Source organism: Eptatretus burgeri, chromosome 3 (genome assembly GCF_056783735.1).
Source record: "Eptatretus burgeri isolate ZD-2024b chromosome 3, Ebu_testis_v1, whole genome shotgun sequence".
Classification (NCBI taxonomy): domain Eukaryota; kingdom Metazoa; phylum Chordata; class Myxini; order Myxiniformes; family Myxinidae; genus Eptatretus; species Eptatretus burgeri.
The window spans coordinates 72,194,997-72,215,614 of NC_140963.1; the positions used below are offsets into that span (position 1 = coordinate 72,194,997).

General features: G+C 44.1%; 1 protein-coding gene across 1 annotated transcript; it reads left to right on the forward strand.

The window, feature by feature from the left end:
• Window positions 1-13,238: 13,238 nt before the first annotated feature.
• Window positions 13,239-20,372, forward strand: LOC147030168 (prostaglandin E2 receptor EP4 subtype-like). Its single transcript, XM_085873952.1, has 2 exons — window positions 13,239-14,194; window positions 16,885-20,372. The coding sequence occupies exons 1-2, from the start codon at window positions 13,394-13,396 to the stop codon at window positions 17,212-17,214; spliced, it is 1,131 nt and encodes a 376-aa protein (XP_085730078.1). The 5' UTR covers window positions 13,239-13,393; the 3' UTR covers window positions 17,215-20,372.
• Window positions 20,373-20,618: the final 246 nt, after the last annotated feature.

The following is a 20,618-nucleotide window of genomic DNA, read 5'->3' on the forward strand; positions in this document are numbered from 1 at the left end:
CAAGAAAAAATATTAAATAATGTTTTCTCTGGAATCACATAACCTAACGAAGCAAAAATTTGCAACTATCATCTTCCATCATGTCTGCATACATAGTAAAAATAATGATGTCACAAGTCACATGGTTTGGCGGCCATCTTGGATAGAAAAACACACCTCATCCGATTAACACGAAACTTCACACATGTATTCCACTGGAGGATTGGAGGCAGAATTTAAATTTATGTCATAGGTCACATGGTTCGTCAGCCATCTTGGATTGAAAATTAATAAATTTTTAAAACCTTCTTCTCCAGAACGGCTGGACAGATTGAGGCAAAGTTTCACATACACTTTCCCCAAGACATCCTTTCAGAAGTTTGTTAATTTCTAATTGATAGGTCACATGGTTTGGCGGTCATATTGAATTTACCCTAAAACCTTCAAACATCCTCTTCTCCAGAACGGCTGGTCAGATGAAGGGGAAACTTAACATACATATTACACACGCTAAGGGAATATAAGTTTGTTAATCCTCATTTACTATGGCGGTGGATATCGAAGACTTTGTCTTCAACGGATGCTAGTTAACTTGGGTCTGGTGAATGTGGTGAGCACCACCTCCATTTATATTAAGAGTTGCAAGAGTGAGTGCTTTCATTATTTGGTAGTTGATTTTGTTTGATGCTGAGAATACTCAGCCTTTGCCTTTGTTATAATATTCTTCAAATGATTAAACTGTGATTTTGTTGGATTTAGTTCTTCGGAATTTTTTTTTAGGATGTGCTTTGCAGTCTGAATAAAGGGAGCCAAATCGCGAAAGTGATCAATGATTACAACATTCCTTTGTCAATAAGTTTCATGAAGAAACGAGAGAACAAGGTGTGGAGGGATTTGGGGCTGATCTGCCATTGGCTGTGACAACACAGTCAGGTCCATCTCCTCTTCTGATCAAGTTAAATCAGACATTGCTCCACTGGAGTCCGGGTCTATACTCTCAGCTATTTTTGTTTTAGGATAAGTTTTGCCAGCATCTGGGGGGTCTCCAGAGTGTTGGGTTTGGGAAATATCAGCACACTGCCCACTATTTTCCTCAAATGGAGTTACATCTTTGCTTCCACACTCCTGTGGCTTCATATTTACACTTTCAATTGCTAAATGGGAGTAATTATCTTGGGCCACAGTTTGCTCGGTTTCACATGCTTGGTTCGATGGAGTATCATTCATGGACCCATCAACCTCATCATCATCAACCTCATCTGTGCGAGTTATGGATGCACACTCTTGTACAGTTTGAAACCCGTTAGACTTCTCCAGGGGATCCGTTTAATTTGTTTGTTCAACGTTATGTGAAGGGATTTCAGCAGAAGCCTGGTTAGTGTTCATAATGAAGATCTCCATATCGAGCACAACATTTTTAACAGCGCCTGATGAGTCATCGGGAGCCCTTCATTTACTTGTTGCCAATTTAAATTATGTATCCATGACCACAGTTGATGATAAATAGTAATACCGTTTTTCGTTTAACCGCTGGTTTCCTCCTCATTTGGAATGTTACTTGGTGGAGTTACGGTAACCTCTTTCTCATTGCAAACGTTAACTGGAAGAGGACCAGTAATCTCTTCCGACACCCTGCATGAATGTGACCTGTTTTGCCACATCTGGCTTTGGGTCAAAAGCTTTTAAAATGTCCGAATGCTCCACACTGGAAACACATTAAGGTCATGGACGATGCATAGATTTGGTAATTAATGTCCTCAAAATTGATTTTAAACGAGATGTTGAGTCCCCTATGGTCCCCATGGTCTGGTAGGACCATTTTAACCTGCCTTCTGAAACTCACTACATGCTTGACACGTTCATTCCGACAACCGAGGAATCATAGAAATTCTGGAAACCATTTTCCCATAACTGATGAACACAAACATGCTCTTATCAAGAGATATGAAAGGAGGAGCATTTGATATTACAATTCTCATCGTGGGAGTTATCAACGGTGCCGCCATCATAAAGTGACTGCTTTCTGTGGTTATTCCCATACTCATGACCTCATGGACAAGTGCAATGTCAGAAACAAAATCAACCACTTTGATTCATATGTGATGCAGCACGGATATTTTCATCGCCAAATATATTCCCAAATGTGAGGATAATGTCCTCGATGGGAACTCCTTCAGGAGGCACACACAAAAATGCATGCTTCCTGGTTACTCCTTTGCAAGCCTCACTACGAGAATGTGCGTTCGCTATGACGGCGATATTATCACCCCCTTCTTGTCCGAACTGGACAATAAGGTGTCAAACTAAAATACATAACAAAAACACATTAGAAGCAAACAGGTTTACAAAGCGTCGTCAAAGTGGGTATATGTCAAAGTGGGTATAGAAACTATTACTGGTATATGTTGCTAAGGACTTTGTTTCTCAAACTCCAGAAGCTAATATCCGGTGATTTCGATTTCCCCAATAATGTGTGTTTATAAAACTTCGTCATAACATATCTCGGTCAGTTTGTGACGGACCACCATGTATGATACACCCTTGTGAAACTTATTTTATGGGCATTCAAATAAACCCAATAACTCCATATTGAATTTTTGCGACTTCCGACCGGTTTTGTACTGGAGGGTCACATATACAGAATATTTAGTATAGAAATATATATATATATATATATATATATATATATATATATATATATATATATATATATATATATATATATGTTGTTATGGCCATGGGTACTGAGTGTATTATGAGGGGGTTAATCCCTGTTTCTCCTCAGAAGAGCCGGACCTGGGGCCACTGCTCACAATTGACTTTGTGGTATGGTGGGTAGCTTTACAACCACAAACACCAATCAGTTAACCACGAGTTCCAGTGCTCACCGTCTAATTTTTCCGTTTAACTTGAGGTCACGTGGCTTCCTGAATGGGGAGCGTGCCCTCGACAATGCACCAATCTTATCTTGATTAGATCTTAATTAGGGTGGTCGAGCGTTTAACCGCTGGTGCGTGTCGACTATGACAGGTCAATTCGTGTGGTAATTACCTCCCAGTCTATCTAGGTTCGGACAATGCTGGATCAATGCAAGGAAAGGACAAGCATGGACAGGTTGGAACGTCAACAAAGCAATTTATTAATAAGAAAATAAAAAAATAAAAATCAATCAAAAATAATCGTAAGCAAATAAAGAATCAATCAGGCACTGAGAGAAAAAGGGATAAAGAGCAGATGCTTATCTCTATACCTTTCTTAACAATTAAACACGAGACAAGGGTACCCAGCAGATCAATCAAGGGGAAGAGAAATTCAGTCTCACTCACAAAATGGAAGTGGTCGTACGTCAAATAAAAACGTCCTGAAATGTGTGAGCATGCCTTGTCTGTTGCCGCTGCCCAACCTCGCCGTGCACCCACTCGTGAACAGGCTTGAACGCCAATCTACATCACATTGTCACCTACAGGAACCAGGGACTCCAAGAATCAGGTACGCCAAGAACAGGTCTCGAGCAGAACGAGTATTAACGGTCCGAGCATCACCCAACGCCAGGAGCCACCAGAAGCCACAACCGATGGACAGCTGTCATGCTGTGAGACACTGTGAAGTGCTGAGGAACTGTGAGGTGCTGAGGTGCTGTGAGGCACTGTGAGAAGCTGTAAGGCGCTTAGGCTGTCAACAACTCACTGGCACTAACTGACTGGAACTGACTGAAATACTCTCAAAGCTGTCAGAACCACAACCAGCTATCACCAACTGACTGGTGGTCGACTGACTTGAAAAGCCGTCTGACTGATTGTCGCAAAACTGACCGTCACCAACTGACTGGTCCAACTGACTCCAAAAGCCATCTGACTGACACCGACTGACTGGTTGTCGACTGATTGGAAAAGCCATATGACTGACACCGACTCACTGACGTCAACTGACTGATTGTGGACTGACATGTCTAGAACGGACCTCTTGTCCTCTTTTTATAGGGTGGGCGCAGACTCCAGCCAAATCCACCACGTTCCATTTGTGAATCGTTGCCCGTGACAACCCGCCCATCCCACGACTATTGCTGGCGTACAACACCATGCCTGTGGTGCTGCACGAACGGCAGAAACCAGCCATTTATCAGAATTACCGAGCGAAAACGTGAAGTGCTCATAAAACGTCAATAACAATTATCACCTCAATGTGCAGCCTGATATGAAAAAGAGCCAGTTAGCTTCCATAGAGCTGCTGAACGGGGTGTCAAACATCGATGGAAAAAAGCAGGTGTCGAGCCTCCGTTGGGTCAATAGCTATCTCATGTGCATGAATGCGTTTGTCGTAAAGAGAAAAAGGAGCTTTCCATAAGAGAGGGTATCTATTCCTTACCCTTCTCAACGCATCACATTTAGAATCCTACCAGACATGGGGAATGGGGCTAATCAGAACATGCATTTAGGGAAATAACTATCTGAGGACTTAGATGTTTGTATGCATTCGTCGGATCGGATTCTGAAATCCGCAACAATATGTATATATAGTTACGGATTTCAGAATCTAGTCTGATGAATGCATCCACACATCCAGGTCCTCAGACAGTTATTTCCTTAAATGCATGTTCAGATTAGCCCCATCCCCATGTCTAATGTGATCTTAAATGTGATGCATTGAGAAAGGTAAGGAATAGATACCCTCTCTTATGGGAAGCTTTTTTCTTTACAACAGACACGTTTACACACATTTCTTTCATGAGCTCTGAAGCCCACCCCATTCTTCCTCAGTGGCACTCTTTCGTGAGCTCTGACACCCGCCTTTTTTGAGAGCACACGGGTCGCCATGGTAACCATGCCCCAGTGGGGCGGGGTGAGCTTGGGGCGGTCGGCACCCCACGAAGATGGCCCGGGGATATAAAAACGAGTGAGAGGTACGTTCTGAAGAGAAAAAGTCTAAGGAGAAAAAGTGAGGAGACAAAGAAGGGGAAAAAGCGTTCTGAAGAGAAAATCATGAGGAGAGTTAGAGCGAAAGGAGAGAGGAAAAAGCAAAGGGCGAGATAAGCGACCAAGATGCGGGTGTCTGACCAGTGCCGATGAGACAATTGGCCCTTCCCAATGCTTCGGCAAGCGAGCGTGTGGTGCGCGTGTGGATGTGAGCAGCGCCGCCAACAAGTGTGGCATGGGTCAATCACAAACAACACCAGGGACTAAACCCACGACGGACGATCTCGGTGCCCTCCAGACTTTGACCGGCGTTCAAGGCTGCCCTGTGAGAGGGTGCACGGCAAAGCTGGGTGCTGGTGACAGATGTGACATGCGCACACGCATTTCAGGACATTTTCGCTTCACGGACAACTTTCTGCTGAGCGAGACGATTCTCACTCTCCCCTCCCCCTGAATGATCTGCTGGGTACCCTTGTCTGCGTTTAGCTGTAAGTAAGTCAACCCCTGTTAAGCATCTGCTCTTTTTCTTTTTCCTGGCATTTTGATTGATTTTGCTTTGAAATTCATTCTTTATTTACCTCAGCAAATAAAAAGTTCTTTTTATTTATTAATTTTATTATTAATAAATTATTGGTCGATTTCCAACCTGTCTGTATTTCTCCTTTCCTTCCATTAGTCGAGCATTGTCTGAATCGAGATAGACTGGGAGGTAATTACCACAGATTTGACCAAAAAATTGTCAGCATGCACCAGCGGTTAAAACGCTCACCCGCGCTAATTAAAATCTATTCAGATAACATTGGTGCTTTGCCGAGGGCGCGCTCCCCGCTCAGGTAACCACGTGACCTCTACTTAAACGGAATAATTAGACGGCGGACACTGGAACTCGTGGTTGACTCGGTGGCGTTCGTGGTTTTAAAACAACCCACCGTACCATAACGTTAATTGTGAGCGGTGGCCCCAGGTCCGGCTCCACCGTGGACAACCAGGGATTAATCTCCTGAGTGACAAGCTTGTGTCTCGGTGTCCGTGGCCGCAACAATATATATATATATATATATATATATATATATATATATATAATGTATATATATTGTTATGGCCATGGGTACCGAGTGTATTATGAGGGGGTTAATCCTTGTTTCTCCTCAGAAGAGCCAGACCTGGGGCCACCGCTCACGATTAAATTTGTGGTACAGTGGGTTGCTTTACAACCACAAACGCCAATCACTTAACCATGAGTTCCAGTGTCCACAGTATAATTTTTTTCCGTTTAACTGGAGGTCACGTGGCTTCCTGAATGGGGAGCGTGCCCTCGGCAAAGCACCAATCTTATCTTGATTAGATCTTAATTAGGGTGACCGAGCGTTTAACCGCTGGTGCATGCCAACTATGACAGGTCAATTCATGTGGTAATTACCTCCCAGTCTATCTAGCTTCAGAAAATGCTAGACCAATGGAAGGAAAGGACAAACACGGACAGGTTGGAGCGTCAACAAAGCAATTTATCCATAAGAAAATATATAAATAAAAATCAATCAAAATAATCGTAAGCTAATAAATAATTAATCAGGCACTAATAGAAAAAGAGCAGAGGCTTATCTCTATGCCTTACTTAACAATTAAACACGAGAGAAAGGTACCCAGCAGATCAATCAGGTTGGAAGAGAAATTCAGTCTCACTCACCAAATGGAAGTCGTCATGTGTCAAATAAAAACGTCCTGAAATGTGTGAACTTGCCTTGTCCGTTGCCAGTGCCCAGCCTTGCAGTGCCCCCACTCACGAACAGGCTTGAACGCCAATCCACATCACGTCATCACCTCCAGGAACCAGGTATGCCAAGAGCAGGTCTCAAGCAGAACAAGTATTAATGGTCTGAATGTCACTCAATGCCAGGAGCCACCAGAAGCTACAACCGACGGACATCTGTAGTGCTGAGACACTGTGAGGTGCTGAGGCACTGTGAGGTGCCAAGGCACTGTGAGGAACAGTGAGAAGCTGCAAGGCGCTGAGGCTGTCACCAACTCACTGGTGCCGACTGACTGGTGCCGACTGACTGACTGGAATCGACTGGAATTCTCTCAAAGCTGTCAGAACCGCAACCAGCTTTCGCCAACTAACTGGTGGTCAACTGACTCGAAAAGCCATCTGACTGACTGTCGTAAAACTGACCTTCGCCAACAGACTCTCAAACTGACTGGTCCGACTGACTCCTAAAGCTGTCTGACTGACTGATTGTTGACTGACTGGAAAAGCTGTCTGACTGATGCCGACTCACTGACGCCAACTGACTGGTTGTCGACTGACCGGTCGAGAACGGACCTCTTGTTCTCTTTTTATAGGCGGCCCATCTGGGCGGGTGCAGACTCCAGCCAAATCCACCCCACCTCATTTGCGAATTGTTACCCGTGACAACCCGCCTGTCCCGCGACTATTCCTAGCCTTCGACACCATGCCTGTGGTGCTGGACGAACGGCAGAAAGTGGCAATTTGTGAGAATTACTGAGCAAAAACGTGAAGCGCTCATAAAACGTCAACAACAATTATCACTTCAATGTTCAGCTCGATATGAAAAAGAGCCAGTTTGCATCCATAGAGCTGCTGAATGGGGTATCAAACGTCAATGGAAAAATGCGGGTGTCGGCGTCGGTGAAAAAGCGGGTGTCAACGTCGATGGGAAAACGTGGGTGTCAGTGCCGGTGAAAGAAGCGGGTGTCAACGTCGATGGGAAAAGGTGGGTGTCAAGCCTCTGTTGGGTCAATCTCACGTGCATGAATGTGTCTGTCGTAAAGAGAAAAAGAAGCTTTCCATAAGAGAGGAGATCCATTCTTTACCCTTCTCAGCGCATCACATTTAGAATCCCACCAGACATAGGGATGGGTCTATCCTGGACATGCATTTCGGGAAATAACTATCTAAGGACCTAGATGTTTGTACGCATTCGTCGGATCGGATTCTGAAATCCGTAACAATATATATATATATATATATATATATATATATATATATATATATATATATATATATACATATATATACATACATATATACATATATATATATACATACATACATACATACATACATACATACATATATATATATATATATATATATATATATATATATATATATATATATATATATATATATATATATATATATATATATATATAGACATACACAGTACTTTACCATCTCCGCAACACACAACCTTGAATTACTTATTTATTTCTACACATTTAACCATCAACACTACCAACATACAACGTTGAATTATTTTACTATTTCTATACCTTTTGGCATTCCAGTCTCAACCTACACACCACCTTGAATTACTTATTTAGTTATTTCTATATTTATATTCACTTTCGCATCTCCACTGCCTGCACGTTTAAAAAAAAAAATCATACTAAAATACACAATTTGGTGTCTGTCTATCTGTCTGACAACAACCCATTTGGTCGTTATTTATAAAATCTTTACCAAACGTGCCAGTGGGACTAGGGGTCACGTGACGGAGTTTGTGGCGACTTCATTTGCCCTCCTCCCTCCTCAAAGGGATTTTCCGCCTTGGACAAAATCTGTGTCAAGGTGTATAAATAGCTTATCCTGGCATTTCATGGGGCGCATCCACTGGAAATAAAAAATTATTAGAACCACAAGGAATTCAGTCAATTCTGTCTAACGTATGATTACCCTTTAAACCAGTGGTTCTTAACCTGGGGTGCACTCTATAAAGGAGTGCTAAGAATCTAATTATGTCTTTCGTTCTAAGATCTGTCTAAGTCATTGATTTTGACAAGGGGTGCAAGAAAATATTCTGAGAACCGAAATGGTGCGGGCACTAAAAAAGGTTATAAGAACCACTGCTTTAAACAGTCGCTACTGTTGTTTAATACTAAACTGAAAGAAATTTGGAGGAAGCCTGATATCCTTGAGGCGTTCAATGCTTATCTTGTCCATTCCAAATTAACGGATCTGAGCCATCTCGACTTGCTAAACCTCTCGGTAGGCTGCCAGCTCGGCCGCAATTAAAACAAAAGGCGCTTAAATGAGTCTTTTCGCATGAATGGTGTGCAGTATCCCATTCAGGATCAGGAGGGAGCAATGGAAGCATGCACAGGAGAAGCAACGGGAGCATTGTTTAATACTCTGGAGAAATTCGATGTACTTACACATGGGAGGTGTATAGGCTAAGAGTCGCTGGTATGCACACCTACCGAAAGTAAAAATTATTATAACCATTGTCTGACTTCTGATGGCATTCCTGATCAGATTTTTTCCAAACATCCCATTCTTGCACTGCTTTCCTAAGCTCTGGCAGAGACAGCCTGGTTGCAGTCTTTACCCCATCCAGCAGACAAATACAAAGACTGCCTCTTCCTCTTCTTTACTCAACCCAACCCAGCATGGTTGATTTCTCTAGATTTACGTTTTCTGGATGCATGATGTGTCCAAAGTATGACAGTTTCTGTTTGAGCATCAGCACTTCTAATGTACAAGGAGGTCTCATTTATTCAAGCATTGATTCGTTTGTTCTTCTTGCAGTTGATGGAATTTTTAACATTAGTCTCCAACACATTTCAAAACTGTCAATCTTCTTCCTTTCTTTCTTCTTCACCATCCATGACTCATATCCATGCATTGCAACTGAAAATACCAGAGCATTCACCAGACTCCTCTTGGTTTGTTTTGTCACATCTTTGTCTTTCCAGATCTTTGTCAATACTTACATTGTTGTTCCCCCCAATTGGTAATGTCTGTTAAGTTTTCCTTCACATTCTCCACTTACTTCAATCTTAGAACCCAGGAAGATGAAACTTCCCACTATTTCCACTTGATTGTCTCCCAATGTGAACACGTCAATCTTCTCAGTTGATAAGACCAATTTTAGTTTTTTTTTTTTTAGGTTTAACTAAAGTTTTTTTTCACTTTCCTTCTTCACTGTCTGCAGCGGTTTCATCAAGTCCTCTTTACTTTCGGGCCAACAGAGTAGCATCGTCATCATGCCTTAGGTAACTGATAATCTTCCTCCAATCCTGTCTGCAGCTTCTATGTCATCCAAGTTTGATTTTTCATCAAAATTATTATAACCACAAATTAATCCATAAATTCCATCCAATGATAATTCCATAATAATATTAATAACTACAGGGATCATAGAACACATTACCCGCTCATAGATTACGTGCTCATTACCCTGATAAACAAGGACATGGGTGGGGTGTATGAGTGGAAAATTTGATTGGTCATGATGATGTAAAATGCAGTAATATTTTGTCCAAGTACTGTTAAACGGAGGGGTTTTGAAAGTGCTAAAAAGACGATTTGTGTTCCAAAGTGTTCAAGTATATTCTGGATATTTACTGCTGTTGATGTAGTGTCTTCTACACCACCTTATTTAACATGTTACATGAGTTATTTCTGCCTGTTTGCTGTTTGTGTCCTTTATGACATCCTTAAAACAGTAAGTTTCCTGTTTGGAATGGTTTTCAATTTCGTCTGATTGCCAGACAGGTAAAAAGAGGAAACAAATTATCTCACTCCTCTCTGCGAATGCACAATCAGGACAAATTCACAACCAAGGTACTGCTAAACTTCAGTTTCTTTTCAGATTCATGTTCAAACTATTACATTCAAATGATATTAAGTTGTTCCTCGATCAATAACAGTCTTTTATAGACAGAAGGACAGACAAAAGTGAAGCAATTGCTTCACCCAGCATTTTGTTTTGTGTGCGCGGGGTCATAATAATATCAACACAGGGGCTGGCAGGATGGCCGAGACCTGAGATGTATGCACAATCGCCTCTAAGCTGTCTCACTTGAGTTTGAATCCAGACCCGGCTATAAAATGGCATCCCGGTGTTTCGCAGACAGGGTGATTCATCAACGCGTGTGCCATCCCTCAGATGAACGTTGAACACGTGTCCCATCTGCTGCCATTATTTGGTGGATGTTAGAGATCCCACAGTAGATCCCACCGAAGAATAGATGAGTTATCGCCGGCACCCTGGCCCAATTTCTGCACTAATTCCTTCGTCAAAGTGAGGCATGGCCAGCCTCCCCTGGTGATATATATATATATATATATATATATATATATATATATATATATATATATATATATATATATATATATATTGTTACAGTTGTGGAAATTCGCAATACACCATAAAGGGTCCTCAGGTGAGATATATCGATAAGTTCATGTGTAGTTCGCCCACACCTGTTGTTTCGAGGGAATATGTGTGATTCATCCTGCCTGCGACGCTTTGAGTTAGCCATTTTTCTTTCTCTATCGTTATTTTGGACCATTAAGCCGCCAACAACTCAAACACCACCACCTTCGCCTCTTTACCTCCACAACTCCATCCCGCAAACATCGCTTCACCGCCATTCCCAAACGACACCCGTCAACCACCAAACCACCACAGCAAACCCCCACCACCTTCACCTTTCTCCTTCCACAACCATCGACCCCACCACCAGTCAACACCGAACGTCGTACTGTCCGAAGCCATTCGGTGATTGCTGCTGAACGCAGCAAGCCGCGAGTGCAATGAATTCCTTACGGGAGAGAAATTCGGATCAGGGGAGGTTCACGCCCCTTTTCCTTCGTCCAATGGGCGAGCATCAGGCGGTGTGGCCCCGCCTCCAAGCGCGATGAATGTGGATTCCTTACGGGAGAGAAATTCGGATCAGGGGAGGTTCACGCCCCTTTTCCTTCGTCCAATGGGCGAGCGTCAGGCGGTGTGGCCCCGCCTCCAAGCACGATGGATGTGAATTCCTCTCAGGAAGGAATTCGGATCAAGAGGCTCACGCCCCTTTTTGCCACACCAATGGCTGAACAGAGGGTGGCGTGGCCCCGCCTCCAATCATGTTTTGATCCTAAAATCTGCATACAGGCTCCACCCCCGGTGTATAAAAGACGCGAGTCTGTGTGGAACTCGTTGTTGTAGTGTGGGGGTCGCTTTTCCCGTGGTTGGTGTCGTCTCGTCTCGTCGTTGGTGTCATCTCGTGGCTGGGCTCGTCTCATCGCTGGGCTCGTCTCGTCGTTGGTGTCGTCTCGTCGCTGGACTCGAGCCACCTTCGCTTTCACAAATAACCAAGCCAGCCAGCCATTCCCCTCGCTCGACCCTGAGCATCAACAATTCCCCCCCCCCCCCACATTCGTGCTGAGATAGTGCCGGTGGCCCCGTTCATTCCCCACCCTAACCGTGGTGCCGACTAAACCGTGCTTGCGCGGAGCACGCCGGAGAGGGATCATCAACCACGCCAAGGGCACGGAGTCGGGGCACAGCTGCGCTGATATTGCGGCTTGCCCGCCATCGCGTCACAAAGTTGTTCCTCGATCAATAACAGTCTTTTATAGACTGTTATTCGTCACGTGACGTTATTAATAACATCACGAAGACGCGGGTAAGACCTTTTCGGACCTGGCCGCTCCTCCAAGTTCGCGCACATTTGGTCCACGGACCCCGTCTACCCCCCTGCCTTTGGGGAGGTCTTTCCTGTTTATTTTGAATGAATGATGTGGCGCCGAGTCCCGAAAAGTATAATTGTTGTAAATAATTATAGTCGGTAGTAGTGCTTTTGCTTTTGTTGCATTTTGCTTTTGCTACACATTGCATTACTGCCTTACATGCGTGTGTTGTGTGTGTGAAATAAAAGTGCTTGCTTGTCAAACTGTTTCCAGTTTCGTTGCGTCCTTTCCTTCGGTTGAAAGTTCCATCTTGCATCACGTAAGGGATTGGTAGTGGGTTGAAACACCCGATAAGTAATCTGAACTGTTGAGGTCGACGATAACTCCGCTCGGTTATCCCTGCAGCACGGAACGAGCCGCTTAAGCGGTTCATGTCCGAAGTCGACCTGCGGCGAGGTACGATCGCCCGGTCGACCACTCGCGCAAGTACTTAGGTAGGTCGGATTTGGCGAGCAACCCTATCCTGCGCGGGTGGGCAATTGGCACGATCGTGGTGAGGTTAAACCCCCACCCGTGACTGGCTCCTGACGGTAGTTCCAGGAGGGTCACGACTGAATTTTCCGTTCCGGTGGGCGACGCGTCGCGATTCGAGTTACGTGGCCGATCGCACGCCGGACGGGCCAAAATTCATAACAATATATATATATATATATATATATATATATATATATATATATATATATATATATATATATATATACATACACACCAACATGCTGCATTTCCTCCAGCACATGGGATTATTCTTTAACAGAGGATCAAGTGGAGGGGTGGTTTGAATCCCCAGCTGCTCCTCCCTTCAGCCTATATAAGGGGACCAGGCAGACATCTCCGCAGTCATATTCTTGCTTGCTGCGATCGCGAGCGCTTATTGGAGAGCACTCCGTGATGCAGCACCCCTGCGTTCACTCCAACGCACTCTGGCGTCCCGTGTTGACTTGAGAAGCAACGGAGGAGTGAGCGTAAAAGCGCGCATTCTGAGCAACCGGCGTTTCCAGGAATCGCAGGAGACATGACCACGACGGGAATCGCCGACGATTACTTGGGAGGCAACAGGAGCATCAATGGGAGCGCAAACCGAGTGGATATAAGTAAAGTGGCGATCCCGGCCACCATGTTCATCATCGGCGTGTTGGGCAATGGCATCGCCATCCTCGTCCTGAGCTTCTCACACAAACACAAGAAAGAAAGCACATTCTACACTCTCGTTTGTGGACTCGCCGTCACCGACCTCCTGGGAACGTGCCTCACGAGCCCCGTAGTCATTTGCACCTACCTTGCCGGCTACCAATGGCCCGGGGGTCAACCCCTGTGCGAATACTTTTCCTTCATGTTACTTTTCTTCGGTGCAGCCGGGATGTGCATATTATGTGCCATGGCCATTGAACGCTACGTGGCCATAAATCACGCCTACTTTTACAGAGACAATGTCGACAAGGACAAGGCACTCGTTACTCTGTTGGTCATTTATGTCTTCAACGTTCTGTTCTGCGCTTTGCCCAGCATGGGTGTCGGACGTAACGTGATTCAGGACCCGCCGACGTGGTGCTACCTGGACTGGCGCACCGCCGAGCCCCTCCACGCCACGTACGTGTACACGTACGCGTGCTTCGTCGCGGCCCTCGTGCTCCTCACGGTGGCATGCAATGTGCGCGTGTGCTCCGCGCTCGTGGCCATGATGCGGCGCACCAACAGGCCGCGCAACAACCGGCGCCGCTTCCACATGAGCAACATGAGCGGTGAAGAGATCCAGATGCTTTGCTTATTGGTCATCATCACGTTGATCTTCCTCGTCTGCTCCTTACCTCTCGTGGTAAAGGAAAATATACTAAACCTTGAATTTGTAACTGTTCACAAATTACACGGCAATCTTAAAATGCAGAAACTCTTCAGAAAAATCTGTGTAGAGTGGTATTAACCACAACTGCTGTACTTTTACTTTTAAATGCATATTTATGAATACAAAAAGAAAAACGTGTGTGTGTGTGTGTGTGTGTGTGTGCGGGTGTGTGTGTGTGTGTGTGTGTGTGTGTGTGTGTGTGTGTGTGTGTGTGTGTGTGTGTGTGTGTGTGTGTGTGTGTGTGTGTGTGTGTGTGTGTGTGTGTGTGTGTGTGTGTGTGTGTGTGTGTGTGTGTGTGTGTGTGTGTGTGTGTGTGTGTGTGTATCCTTCATTTTGTTTCAGTCTCTCTCCCTCTTTATCCATCTTGATGGTGGTTTTTTTTTTTTTATAAAATGTTCCATCATGTCCACTGCAATTTCTAAGCATGGACTTGCAGGGACGAGGAAGTCAAGTGACGTTAAACAGAAAACTGGCTGTCTGCCTGAGCTTTCCTGCACCTTGAGTGCAAACCTCCAAAGCCATTCCAACACAACTACTACTACCATAGTTGGCAGCATTGACAGAAGAAAATACGCAAGGATGGAAACGACCTGTGGGGAAATTTTGTAATTGTTTACCTTAAATTTTTACATTATAAGACACTTTTATACAAAATTTAGCAGAATAATCATGCTTTCCCTGATTAATTTACACCCAAAGGCCGACAGACGCATTGTCACAATATGAAAATCTATCAACAACTTTGATGAGACGTATTATTTTGGGAAAGCAGAATTTTTCGCTATTATTTGGCAATAAAATCGTTAGGTTGTTCAAGTGTAGAAAAAGCGGTAAACTACTGCCAAAAGTGGTAAAGTTGGCAACTATGCCACTACTACAACTACTAATAAAACAAATTTTACAACCCCCATTAATCTCACCTTCTTGTGAGGTTGGTTAGGGAATGTTTATGGCCCAAATATTTCACAACCTGAATGGTAAGGTTTGGCATTCAACTAAAACTGCTTTGGGCTGGAATGTAAAATTTGTTCAGAGTAACGGCGATAACTCACCTACTTTTCATGAAAGACTTCCACCAGCTAATGTTAACGAACATTTGGGGCACTCAGTTAAGCATTAATCTCAGGGATGGTGCACTTTGTGATGCACCACTGACTGACTCTTTCTTACCACTGACTGACTCACTCACTGACTGATATTAAAGTTTGGTACCTTCCGGGTGACGTCGAAAGCTAAAATTTTGGGTGCCGATGGACATCAAAGCCGGTACACTGGGAATTTTTTTTTTTTTAAATGCAGGTGAATAACCCAAGACAATGGGGAAGCATGGTAATTATATGTGCCGCCGATTTGTAATTTTATCAGTCACCTGTTTTCTTTACTTGTGGTGGCTCTCGGCCTGCCAGATCCCTCTTCCTTGCAGTACAACCAATTTTCTGGAACTGTAGACCTATGCTATTTATGGTAGGCAGATAAATAGGGATTTTCTCCTTCTTCAGGAGCTTGTGGATTTCAGAATGTCTTGCCCGCTTGACTTAGACGAGCAATTCGGTTTTTAACACCGCCATCGGCATATAACTTATTTTTTTGGAGGCATTTCTAAATTGAAACACAAAAAACATGACCCACACTAATTATACAAGTCAGAAATTAGAGCAATTTAGGCACTACTTATGCACTAAACACTCAAAAAAGATGACAGCACCCGAAAATGTATTGCAGACCTTTAAACGTACACAGTACTTCTAACAGTAAAATATTTTTGAAGTATATAGATATATATATATATATATATATATATATATATATATATATATTTATATATATATATATATATATATATATATATATATATATATATATATATATATATATACATATACATATACGTTTGTATATGTATATAAATATATGTACGTATATATGTATATGTACATATATTTATATACATGCATACATATATAGATATGAATGTATATATATATATATATATTTATATACATGCATATCTATATACATATGTATATACACGTGTGTGTGTGTGTGTGTGTGTGTGTGTGTGTGTGTGTGTGTGTGTGTGTGTGTGTGTGTGTGTGTGTGTGTGTGTGTGTGTGTGTGTGTGTGTGTGTGTGTGTGTGTCGCTGAGTTGAAGCCTCCACGTCAGAGGTGACGCTTTGGTGTGGGACTTTATGTCCATTGAAGGTGATGATCAGCTGACACCTTAAATGACTGAAGGGAGGAATAGGATTGCACAGAAGCTGGAATATGCAAGAAAAGGGGCATCAAGGATTGGATGTGCAATATATTGTTTTTCCAATTTTTGGCAAAATTTGACTTAAAGAATGGAAAAAAGTGATTAACAGTACATCCAAGAATTGCATTCTGAGTACTGAACATGTTCCTCCAAGCATTCCTTTGCTAACCTTTGCTTGCATATCTGATTGTCTTGCTGCATTGTCTCTTTCATCAAGTGGTGATCTTTGCATCGCTCTATAAAGGTGTGTGCATTTGTGTATGATTAAGCATGTCCTGTTAAGGCTGACCTCCCATTACTTGTTATGAAGCTAGCACACCTTGGCAAGGTATTATTCAGGTTCCACCATTTATTCAGTTCTTTGGTTCAGGTCCTGGAAGGAAATACAACCAACACTCTGTTTCCACAGATTCGCATCTTCGTTAATCAGATCTACAAACCAGAAGTGGTGAGAAACCTCCAAGAAAACCCTGATCTTTTGGCCATTCGCTTTGCATCATTAAACCCAATTCTCAATCCCTGGGTCTACATCCTCTGCCGTCGAAAGCTGCTCCCATATGTGACACACATGTTCCGGCAACTCCTCTGTAAATTTGACGAGGGCAGCCGCAACGAGGCCACTTCACAGATAGCACATCGGAGAAAACGAGAGGCGACCACAGAGTTGCGTGCCAGCATTCATTGGATGCCAACGTTAAGCAAACCTATTTTTCATGGAAATAATGCTAATATGCTATAGATAACCTCCTCACAGATGCTCTAGTTAGATGTGTGTTTAAATAAAAGAACAGAACCCTTACAGAGTTACAACCGTTGACTCAAGATAAAATTGTGCAGAGGAAACAATTGAGGAGGGCCGAACTCAATAATTCTTATCTCCACTTAACATCAAAACAAAATTATTTTTAAGTTTCATTTTGGAGTTTGCTTTGTCTTTCCTTCTTACTGAGGTGAATATACATATCAGATATGCAGATTTGAAATAGTCGAGGCATATACATTTTACATCTGCAAATATGAAATTGTTGAGACATCTCCAATCTACATATTAAATATGCAAATTTGAAATTGTCGTGGCATCCACATATTACTGTATATCTGCAAGATAGCATATCATTTCACAAGATGGATTTTTGGGGATTTTTCCTTCTCTAGGTGATCACGTGTGATGTTGCCAATTGATGTGAGCAGAAAGGACTGGTAGGATGGCAAAGAGGTACGCACACTCACCTCTAAGCTGTCTAGCTTGGGTTTGAATCTCTGCCCCAGTGTTTCATCCCCGTGTTTCACAGTCAGGGTGATTCATCAATCTATGTGCCGTCCCTTGGATGGACATTAAACTGGGTGTCCTGTCTGCCAGCATTTGTTGGTGCATGTTAAAGATCCCACGGTGTCCTTCACAAAGAGTAGGCGAGCTATTGCCGGAACCCTACCCTAATTCCAAATTGCTGCCCCAACCTACTTCAGTAGCACAGTCGCACTGTCAGCCAATGATGCTGCATCATATGAAAGAAGAAGAATGTGAGCTGTGGATGGTGCTTTCTTGCCATGAGTGCAAAACCCAACTGCTGTGCTTAAAAAAAATGAACAAAAAAAACATTCATTTGAAATGTTATGAGTTTGAAGAATTGCTGTAATTTTATTGGCTTTTGAAGTTTTAACAGCTGTATTAATTTAATTTTTGTAAGTTGTTCAGAAGTTTTAAAGTGCATGGATAAACAGCTAAAGCTACAGATTATTTATTGCACAATGAAATATTACATTTTGATGGAATATTTAATGAGGCATCATGACGGTTGTACTTGGTTAACATGTAATTTGGGTTGTGTGAGGGGGTAAAATGCCTGGTGTTGGCTTAATGGTTAGGGTGGTGGGCTTGGAATCCGAGTATCCTGAGTTCAAATCCCCCTGAGCTGTTGAATTAATACCAGGTGGGGTTGACTCTGCCTGCCATCCTTCTGAGGTTGGCAAAAATGAGTACCAGCTTGCTGGTATTCTGTGTCAGAGTGGTGACCCGTCCAGGATTGTGCCCGATAGCCAAGGAGACTGCTGAGGCAGCACCGACACTGCACAGAGTATGGTCCCAATGGATGGATGGATGGAAGGGGTAAATATACAATGTTTGGAAATATTCTTAACTGAAAAAAAAAACATGTACATGTAAAAGTTGCAAAAATGTTGTCTGTGTTTTACAAACAAAAGTAGTTTTTAAGACACCAGTATTTTACTTTTACATTATATTGTTGTGGTTGAGGAAATTCGCAAACCACCATTCAGGTCCCGTAGGTGAGATATCTCTGTAAGTATATGTGTAGTTAGCCCAAACCCGTTGTTTAGAGGGAATAAATGTGATTCATTCGGGCTGCAACCCTTCAAGATAGCCGTTTTTCTGTTCTATCTTTATTTTGAACCAACCACGTCTCAACCGCCATCACACAACAACCACCAACCGCAACGCCACTTCACAACAACAACAACGCCAACAGCCACGACCTTTACCGTCACAACTCGCTCTCGCAATTATCGCATCACCGCCATTCCAAGCGTCACCGTGGCCAGGGACCACCACAATAAACCCTCCACCACCTTCACCTCTCCTCCTTCTGCCGCCATTCCCGCACCGCTTGTGGGCACCGATCCTGGACTCGTACAGGGCACGCGCCGAGCAGCGGGTGCAAAAAGCGGCCTTTCCGGGGAAGTCGGATCAGGAATGATTCACGCCCACTTTTCCTCCGTCCAATGGGCGAGCGTGGCTCCGCCCCCGAGCCGATCCTGATCCGAAAATCTGCATATGGTTTCTCCTGCTGACTATAAAGCGCCGAGCGCGGGGCGAATCGAGAGAGAGAAGAGTTTCTGTTTCGGGCTCGAGTGAGAGAAGAGTTTCTGTTTCGGGCTCGAGAGAGAGAAGAGTTTCTGTTTCGGGCTCGAGTGAGAGAAGAGTTTCTGTTTCGGGCTCGAGAGAGAGAAGAGTTTCTGTTTCGGGCTCGAGTGAGAGAAGAGTTTCTGTTTCGGGCTCGAGTGAGAGAAGAGTTTCTGTTTCGGGCTCGAGTTGGAGAAGAGTTTCTGTTTCGGGCTCGAGTTGGAGTGGAGAGTTTCTGTTTCGGGCTCGGGCGAGTTGTGGCGGTGGCGAAGTGTGGCAGCAGCAGTCAAGACGGGTCTGGAGGAGAGTCGGTCTGTCGGGGTTCGGAGTCTGTCGGGGAGCTGCAGAGAGGGGAAGCAGGAAACGCGGTCGAGGGCGCAGTGGAGTCGCTCGTCGCGGGACCCAAGCAAGCCAGCTATCCTCTTTCCCCAGAGCATCAACAACCCCCCCCCTGTTTCCCCCCCGCGCTGAGATAGTGCGAAAAGGGGGGCCCCCTTCCCACCCCATTCCAGGCAGTGCCAGCGAGGCCCACGGAGGAGCGTGGAGTCGGGGCACCGCCGCCATTTTGCGGCTCATCACAAGACGGCGAGGCTCGACGCGGTCTCGGCCCACAGGCCTGTCTGCCCCTTGTCGTTGAGGGTGGCCCCTTTTTCTCTTGCTTTTGAGTACATGTGTTGTCGGCGCCGTCTGTAAAGTAAAACTGTGTAAGTGTTGCCGTGTGCTCGCGTAGTCGGTAGTAGATCTGCATTGTGTTTCTTTTCTTGCAATTGCTTTTGGTGCATAATTGTTGTGTTTCTTTTACATTTGCTTTTGGTGCATAATTGTTGTGTTTCTTTTACATTTGCTTTTGGTGCATAATTGTTGTAATTGTATATGTGTGCTTTCCGTTTGCTGCGGAATAAATGTGAATTATGTTGAACTGTTTTTCCCGTTTCACTTCGTCTTTTCTTTAATTGAATCTCCATCTTACTTCACGTAAAGGGTTGGTAGTGGGCTAAATACGCCCGATAATTAATCGGAACTGTCGAGGTTGACGATAACACCGCTCGGTTATCCCGATAGTACGGAACCGGTCACTTAAAGTGGCCCGTGTCCGAAGTCGACCTGCGGCGAGGTGCGATCGCCCGGTCTACCCTCCGCGTGGGTACTTAGGTAGGTCGAATTTGGCGAACAACCCTATCCCACACGGGGGGGCGATTGGCACGATCGTGGTGAGACCGAAAGGTCCACCCGTGACTAGTTCCCGGCGTTAGTCCGAGAGGGTCACTACGGAATTGTCCGTC

Coding starts and splice junctions, on each gene's coding strand:
- LOC147030168 (XM_085873952.1), top strand. CDS start 13,394: ATGACCACGACGGGAATCGCCGACGATTACTTGGGAGGCAACAGGAGC. Junction 14,195..16,884: donor TCTGCTCCTTACCTCTCGTG/GTAAAGGAAAAT, acceptor CTGTTTCCACAG/ATTCGCATCTTCGTTAATCA.